The 9422-nt window shown below is 31.8% G+C and overlaps 2 protein-coding genes across 2 annotated transcripts; both read left to right on the top strand.

Annotated features, from left to right (window-relative positions):
* Window positions 1-1037: 1037 nt before the first annotated feature.
* On the top strand, window positions 1038-3236 carry LOC129882194 (exocyst complex component EXO70H1-like). The gene has a single exon (XM_055956385.1). It carries the CDS (start codon window positions 1143-1145, stop codon window positions 3069-3071), a length of 1929 nt encoding a protein of 642 aa, XP_055812360.1. The 5' UTR covers window positions 1038-1142; the 3' UTR covers window positions 3072-3236.
* A 2496-nt stretch (window positions 3237-5732) lies between these two features.
* Window positions 5733-7342, top strand: LOC129881976 (F-box/FBD/LRR-repeat protein At1g13570-like). The gene has a single exon (XM_055956085.1). It carries the CDS (start codon window positions 5774-5776, stop codon window positions 7340-7342), a length of 1569 nt encoding a protein of 522 aa, XP_055812060.1. The 5' UTR covers window positions 5733-5773.
* Window positions 7343-9422: the final 2080 nt, after the last annotated feature.

The raw sequence follows: 9422 nt of genomic DNA, 5'->3' as shown, positions 1-9422 counted from the left end.
AAATGTACAAAGGGAGGATGATTAATTTCCTCTTAAGAAATTAAAAAGAAAAAAAAATGTATGTACAAAGAACAATTGGCTAGGGAGAGGACTATAATAATTTTAGTAGAATGATGTACAAGTAATCCACAGCTAAATGATTACGACTCCATCTCATAATTGAATATCTAAATTTTAATTTTTAAAATAGTAAATTAGTCTAATCAAATTTCAATTTTTAAAATTAGTTAAATTAATTCTCAAAAAGCGAAATGTGATAATTATTTTGAAATGGAGGAAGTAGTAATTGGCTTAATTGTTAAATACTTTCTTTGGTCTAATGAATTCTTGAAAATGACATGTTTTGAACTATGGAGCAATCAGGTATAACTATTGTGTCTTGCATCTTGCTCAAAAGCAACACCATCATATTGTAAAATAACCAAGAGTTTGAGAAAGTCAGAAATAAAAGTATAAAATTAAACTCTAAGTCAAGGACCTTATATACCAAATGATATAAATACAATTATTTAATTTACTATCATGTTATCGGTTAACCTGTTAAGAAAAAATCTAAAATTATTAAGAATCAATAACCCAATAATTAAAAAAAAATCAAAACCGTTACTAAAATCGTTAAACCAATAAATCTATTATCGATAAACCAAACATTTTTTTTGGGTTCATATTATCAATTTTGGTTCGATTTTAAACAGCCCTAATGTCAAGTCAAATAGTATTATATAAATTGAGATGTTAGGGTAGACTTATATTACCAAGTGCCAAATCGAACATTGTTACACAATTTTGGTTTCCTAAGCAACAGAAAAAGTATACAATAAAACTGGAATAATTCAAAACTCCTTGTTATTGAAGGAACGTGTTAATAATATTAGTCATATTCCATTCAAATTAAACTCCTAACTAATCCTACGTGTCACGCGTGAGAGTCAAATGCTCATCGATTGTGCGTCTATTGGCGACTCCTAATACAATTTGCGCGCTCTATATATATTCCATCTAAGATCCATAAAAATCCATCAAAAAGAAAAAAAACTTCAATCATATTACTCTTTACTCTTATTTTGATTATTTCGCTATCGAGTTAGAACAGATAAGTTCGATACAGAATAACGAAAAATAGAAAAATTGTTTCGAAGATCATGCCGAGAAAAGGAATGAAAACTCTGAATTGGTTTTCTCCAAAACATAATTCAACAATTGATACTAATTCTCCATCTACTTCACAATTCTCTTCTCCTTCTCGTTTCGCGTTTTCGCCATCTCGTTCGAGCTTTTCTGAAGTTGTGATCGATCGGACGATTGAGATGGCGGAAACGATGATCACGAAATGGGATCCTGACACTACTACCTTCGCTAAAGTGACTTCTCTGTTCTATGAGAATAGAAAAGAAGCAAAGGATTTCATCAAGTGTGTGAATAATTTACATAAGGCGATGCATTTTCATGCAAGTGAGAATTCCAGATCTGATAAGCTTATTCGTGCTCAATCGTTGATGCAAATTGCGATGAAACGACTACAAAAGGAGTTTTACCAGATTCTATCAATAAACAGAGCACATTTGGATCCGGAATCTATATCCACTATTTCTTCACGTACTTCGATAAGTACTCGATCGAGCACCTCTGAATTCGAAGTTGAGGATGATGATGATCGTGTTGCTGCGATTTCTGGTGAATCTATTTCTGAAGTTGAGGATATTTCTAGTGGTGTAATGGCGGATTTGAGATTGATAGCAGAGTGTATGATCTCTTCTGGATATACGAAAGAGTGCTTGCAGATTTACAAAGTTATACGTAAATCAATTATCGATGAAGGCATTTATAGACTTGGTGTTGAGAAATTGAGTATTTCGCAAGTTCATAAAATGCATTGGGAAGTTGTGGATCTGAAGATTAAGGATTGGCTTAACGCGATGGATGTAGCTATGAAAACATTGTTCGATGGAGAGAGGATTCTCTGTGATCACGTTTTTGCTTCTAGTAATGCAATTAGAGAATCGTGTTTTACTGAAATTTCAAAAGATGGAGCTATGATTCTGTTTAGCTTACCGGAAATTGTGGCGAAAAATAGTAAGAAGTCGCCGGAAAAAGTGTTCCGTCTGCTAGATATGTACACTTCCATCGTCGAGCACGGGACGGAGATTGAAACTACATTTTCGTTTGATTCAGAATCCGATATCCGATCTCAAGCATTGACATCACTCGTCAAGCTCGGCGAGTCTATAAGGATGTCTTTGGCTGAGTTTGAAACTGCTCTTCAAAAGGAATCCTCAAAGATGACGATTGCCGGCGGTGGAATCCATCCTCTCACCATTGACGCAATGAATTACATCATTCTACTTGCCGATTACAGCAACGTACTCTCCGATATCCTCGCCGATTCTCCACCTCCGGCCAAAGGTTCGTTGCCGGAATCATACTTCGGTATCGCTGATTCAGATTTTTCTCCGGCACCGGCGATCTCACTCCGATTTGCTTGGCTGATTCTCATTCTTCTCTGCAAACTCGACGTTAAAGCAAAACACTACAAGGACGTTTCTGTCGCGTACCTCTTCTTAGCCAACAATCTCCGGTACGTCGTTATAAAAGTCCGTTCATCAAATCTCAAGTACTTGCTAGGTGAAAATTGGATATCAAAACAAGAGGGAAAAATCAAACAATTTGCCACAAATTATGAACGTCTAGGATGGAACCACGTCATGGAATCTCTCCCGCGAGAACCAAACGCGTCAATGGCTCCACAACAAGTGAAAGAGATATTCAAGAGATTCAATTCATCGTTCGAGCAAGCTCACCGGAAGCAATCCCATTACGTCGTACCAAATAGTAAGCTTCGAGATGATTTGAAAGTGTCAATCGCAAGGAAAATACTTCCCGTATATAGAGAGTTTTACAATAAACACAAGGATACGATAGTTAAAGAAAGACATTCGAGTCATGTGATCAAATATTCTGCTGAAGATTTAGCACATTTTTTGTCCGATTTATTTTTCGGACCGATTGAATCGGGAAGTTCATCGTCAGTTGAGTCATCCCCATCACGTACAATACCATCACAATTGCAGTGAAGAAAAAAAAAAGAAGAGTAGTTGTTTATTCTTTTTTGTTATTTTATTTGTAATTTATACCTATGATATGCACATGAAATATGATTCATATTAAGAGGTGCATACATTTGCACAAAGATTTTTGGTTTGTTTAAAATGAATGATATATAAGAAATATTTCATAAATTTTGGATTAATTATTTTGTAATTCTATGCATGAAAAAACAAAGATTTTGGAATTCAAAATCACACTTACTCACTCTGTCTCAAATTCTATAAGAAAATTGAATTCTCTCACACGCACACACACATATATATATATAAAGTAATTATGTAATAAAGCCAAAGAACTTAAAAAAATTCAGGAAAAAACTAGGAATAGAGTGTTGATAATTAGCTAGGTAGATGAGGTAAGAGATTTCATATGAATATTGTGCTTACACTTTCCATGACATCAAACTTTTGGGATCCACATGACAAATATATATTATGTTTTGGGTCCTATTTCTTCAATAATACTCGTAAGAAAAAACAAAATATACTAATGATCAATAATCTTTATTGGGGGTAGATTTATATGTGGAAGGAGTAATGGCAGACAGTGACACGGAGTAAGAATTTTGACAAAGAGATTCAAAATTTGAAAAAGTAGATATATGAACTTATCAAATGATGTTCAATATCTATTATATATACATAAAAAAATATTTTAATCATTTATAAATAATATATTTTTTCATAAAACAGAGTTCTGATGAATTCCTAACAATTAGATGGCTCCGCATCTAAAGCCAAAATGATAAATATTTTTTTATCTTTAATCAGAAATCTCGATATAAATTCTTTTGGATACAAAGTTATCTTTGTTATGAAGCATTTTACTCCGTGAAATTATGGGGCTACATGAATATCTAGTGATGAACTGATTTCACATGTGTCATCATCGTTAACAAAAGGAAACAAAAGAGAGACAATAACAAAAATGGTGACTGATAAGCAAGCTGCTAAAAAAGATAAGGCAAGCAATAACATATGGATTTTGTGCTTACACCTTTGACTTCTACAGTGATTAAATCAAATTTTGACTTTTTGTGGTTTCACAGAGTTGTATTTATCCATAATATTAAAAATATTTTATAACTTGACATAAATTATTAATTTTATTCCTGAATGATTGATAGACTTAATTAAAAATATTTTTTTAATTGATTAACTAAACTTATATACACTCCGATCTACCACATGACATAGCAAGTGGTCTCAAACTCTTGAAGGAACATGATGCTCTTAATAAAAAATTGAGAGAAGTGTTAAAAACATCCTTAAACTTGGGAAAAAAAATTAGGAGTGTATTTCACTCATGTTGGAAGATCAGAAGTGTATTTAAGTTCAGTTAGCCGGGTAAAGAAATTTTTTTAAGAATGTCAATAGTTCAAAAATGAAATTAATAATTTACGCCGAATTTAAAAATATTTTTTAATATTTCTCTCTTATCCGTATTAATGCACGACAATTCAAATTCACGCTACATAAAACCTACTCAAGAAAAATACTCCCTATCAAAATTTTATTTACCCGAGACTCAAAATAGACACATTTAATTAAAAGAAAAATTAGATTTATCTGCTGCATCACATATTTTATAGTCAACAAAATGACTTATATGTACATATATCTCACATAAATAAATAGAAAATAAATGTCAAAAGTCAAAACACACCAAGTATTTTAAATATCAATAACGTAAGTTAGTAAGGTTTTTTTTTTAATGCTATTTATTCCTTTAAAAACACCTTCATCAATTTCATCTTCGTGAAATTCTTATTGATTTTTTTTCCTGATATTTTTTCGTTTATAAATATATTCCAAGTTGAGGTAATTTCTAGATCATTTCAATACCTTAAACTTAAATAAAATGAATTAGGACATTATTAGAGTAACAGAAAAACTAAAACAAGACTACTACTATATATTGAATAATTCAACTCCATGTTATTGAACGCACGTGTGAATAATAAGACTAATCCTATGTGTTTAGCCACAAATATTTCCAAATATATGTGAGAAAAATTTTGGAAACTAGTTTTTGACTAGATAACTTGTTATTATTTGGCAAATATCCTAAGTCTACAAATCAATGGTAATTTTCCTTTTGTTTTCTTCCTTTTTTTTAGATTCATATTAATTGTATTTGTTGTCATGAATTTTCACGGATCATGTTCATAATAAAATCATAATACAAACTTATGAGTATTTTTAATAATTTTTAGAACATATGGATATAAATTTTAGTTTTTTAAAAAGTCAAATATTTCTCTCAAAATCTATAGTCAAATGCATGGTGAAACTTCACCTATAAAATAACTTGCCAAAAATATTTGAAAATTTGTGACCAAACGCTAGCGTCTTCCTTCGATCAGCACACGAGAGTTAATCAACAAGGGATGCATGTTAGAGGGGTTTACTTAATTGACCCCCAAATCGAATAACAGACACCAAATAGAAACCCTCAAAAACAATTAAAACGTACAAAAATAGGGTATACTTTTTTTATTAGTGGTAAACCGAATCTGACTAGGAAAAGGTTTTGTTCTAATTTTCTCCTTATTGGAATGTGATTACAAAACTCTCAATCTATAAATTCATCCCTCTACATAATATTTGTGTAATAGTCGATGTGAATTCGGATTTAGTTGAGCTCCAATATAGCTACTGAACATCAGATGAGAAACCAAAAAAATAAAAATTCCCACACCACGTGGATAGGTGACAAATTGCCTGAATGTCTCATTCACAAAATATTTTCCTGCCTTAGTTATGAAGAAGCAGCCAATTCAAGCCTTTTGTCTAAAACATGGCTAGAAGCATGGTCCACTCAACCCAATTTGAAGTTCAAAGTTGAGTATGGCAAAGGCAATAATAATAATAGAAAAAGAATGGACAAAATTATGGAGAGATATAGGGAAAGAAAATCTCCTATAGACAAGTTTGCACTTTATATATCATCATCTACTTATCATCATGTTCTTGCTTTTCCTCGAATTGATAAGTGGCTTGACATTGCTCTTCAGAATGGTGTAAAAGACGTGGTGTGCAAGGTTTCTGTCCCCTCATACCCTTTCCCTATTTCCACATTCTTGGCATCGAAATCTTTAAGAGAATTGGTTCTGACGGGTTGTGATATAATGAGTCTTTCGTTATCTACTAGTACTAGTGATCAACTTGTGAAATGTCATTCTTTGAGAAGGCTTTCTTTGTGTGATGTTCGTTTAGACGACAACATCCTTCAAACTCTGGTTAATTGTTGTCCCTTGCTTGTCGATTTGAAGATTCAGAATTGTTCTTTATTGACAAAGATTGAGTTGAGGAATCTTGAAAATATCAAGTCAGTTTATATTACAACAAGTTATATTGATCATATATCGAGTGTTGAAATTCAAGCACCAACTCTAGAGCACTTATCATATTTTGGGAGTTGTATTGCATTTGATATTATTGAATGTCAGAATCTAAAATCTTTAGAACTATCAGATATGGCAATATCTGAAGGATTTCTCGAGTGCCTTATTTCTACATCCCAAAACCTTGAGAGATTGATATTATATTTCGTTTCTGGAGAGTTGCATGAAAGATTTAACATTTGCAGGAGTCAATCCCTAAAGGTTTTGGCGATTCAAGATTGTGAGGACATAGGGGAGATTGATGCTTCGAATTTGGTATCACTAGAAATTGTGGGAAGTGAAATTCCTGAGCTTAACATTGCAAAAGTGTCAAATCAATTGAAAAACTCGCAAATAGATCTTAGATGTTACAATAATTTAATTAACGCAGAATGGTTTTGTAAGCTGAGGATATTCCTATCAAACTTGACCACTTGGTCTCAAGTTTCCCTTCATTTCGATGACTGCAATGAGATCAACATGAAAGATTTGCAATTGCACCATAGCATTGCTATCCCTCAAGTGTTTGTTTTAAACGTAGATATGAGATTTATCAATGATGTAAAGTCGTGCCCAAATTTTGTGGATGCTTTACTATGGAGTTGTCATCCTAGGAGACTTAACTTATTCTCAACGATTGAAACGATTACATGCTTCATGGATCGTTTAATGTACATGAAGAACTCGAGTCATTCTACTTATGATGGAAGCGCGCTTTGTCATAGTCAATTAAAAGAAGTAAAAGCCTACAAATTTATCTCGGAACATGAGCATGTAGAAGTCGATAGACAAGAATTGGCAATGATGACCCAAATTGAGATGGATGCAATTTTTTTTCTATTAGATAGGTGATGTAGTTAAGTTAATTTAAATTGAATGCATTTATTCATGTTTTTTTCTATAACTTAATTGCTGAATTTATATTCTTATATATATTGTTGTTTGGCTTGTAATGTTTCTTTCCCTTTTCTTTAGTTAATCCTTAGGTTCTTTAACTATGTGAATGTAGTAGAGACGAGATGTTTAGATGGATGCGTAATTATATTATAGGAGAGAAAAGAATATAAAAGAAAATTTATGAGGCAAGATGAGAGTGATCCCGATGATGTACAAGATGAGAGAAGCTGATTTGAACAGGTAAAGAAGAAAGGCACATATGCTCTAATGAGAATCATTAGGGCATGACATGACACAACGCGATGCTTTTAACCAAAAAAAAGAGGAAATAAAACGTCTTTTAGTGTTGTTCCTAGGTTGGAGGTCAGGGGCAAGCCTTCAAGACACGACTTCAAGCTGTTAGTATGACTATCAGTTTCCTAGTGGCTTGGTTGAGGTCAAAATTGACTTAATAAGGTGGATGGTGCCTCTTGATCCGAAGGGCAATTGAGAGCAACAAGGGGCTCGAGCCCTAGATAATCCTAGGACTGGATACTATTTCAGCTCGTCAAGTACATGATTCTAAATATTTTTTATCCATCAAAAATAGTTATCGCAACCCCATGCTTTCCTTCTCCGCTTACCGAGGAGCGATGTTTAATGACGAGGGTTTCGGTTTGGGGTGGAATATGCTACGTAAGGGATTCTTTTGAGCTAAAATTGTGATATATTATTTTATAATGCTAAAATATGTAATGTATTTTTTTTAACATTATATAATTATGCAAAATTCACATAATACGTAAGCCTATGGTTATATCTATTTATATTTATCGACTATCCACAAATTAATTAAAAGTGAACAAAGTAACTTTCCTGCTTTTTTTTTTCTAAAAAAAAAAAAAAAAAACTCTCCTGCTTTTTCTTACTTATTCTAGAAATATACACGTATGAAATAATGAAAACAGCTTTCAGTTAGCATACATCATATTCTTGAATATGTAAATTTTTTTAGATGGCGTGATATGATAAAATAAAATAAAAAGGCACGTTTTAAACTATTATTTCCTCTATCCCATATATATAATATGGTTTTTTTTAGTTAGTTCAAAAGAATAATGATTTTTTTTATTTGATAAATATTTAATAATATTATTAATTATTTATCAATATCATTTATTTGGCAAAAAAAATTCACAAAGATATATTTTTTTATTTAGTTTTTTTTAAAATTTAAAAATATTGCAAGTCTTTCCATATTTATAAATTTAGTGTCCTGTCATTAAATTACATTATATAAATTAAGACTAAGGAAATAACGATTAGTTGTATTGATTTGTATAGATGTCTAGGTCAGGGCTGCCATCATACTTAAGCAAAAGCTGTCCACTTATTTCTGTGGTCTTTATTATTATTAATATGAATAAAAAAGAATAAAGCCTTTGAAAAATCTCATTCTAGAAAAAGTAGTCTTTTAATGAATCTTCTCATGCTTCCCTTTCTTGCATTGGACAGTTTTAGCAAACTAACGCATTGAATTAGAATTTCGAATTATTATTTTTTGATTTATTGAATTCCGGATAAATTATTTATATATATTAAATAAATTATTTTAATATAAAATCCAAAGTTTGAGATTTTATTGTTTTTTCGCTATATGCTGAAGGAAATTGGTTCGATGAACTGAATTGGTCTGGAAGATGTGTTTGGTGAAGATCGACCACTAAGTCTCTCAAGTCACATAATGTGTAACATCCCCTAAAACGTTGTATGCCGGTATTTTAATTCTCGACGAAAATGATAATGTTTCTGTATTTTGGGCTTAACTTTTCATAGAATAGTCCAACTTAGGTAATTCAAATTTTTGAGTAACCACAATATCATTACCTACAACTTTCATGAGAACATATCTTAAGATTTGGAATTTAAGTAGATCAAATAAATTAATCTTTGCAAGACATAGTGTTGTGACGGAATGGAGTGTTTGTAGAATAAAATTCATATATCGATGTAGCAAGCTCCAAATTGGATGATTCTTGAACTAACTGAAACTAGA

Source organism: Solanum dulcamara, chromosome 3, assembly GCF_947179165.1.
Source record: "Solanum dulcamara chromosome 3, daSolDulc1.2, whole genome shotgun sequence".
In the NCBI taxonomy this organism is placed as follows: Eukaryota; Viridiplantae; Streptophyta; class Magnoliopsida; order Solanales; family Solanaceae; genus Solanum; species Solanum dulcamara.
Note: the sequence above shows the minus strand (reverse complement) of the source record. Positions and strands in the feature narration are given on the sequence as shown.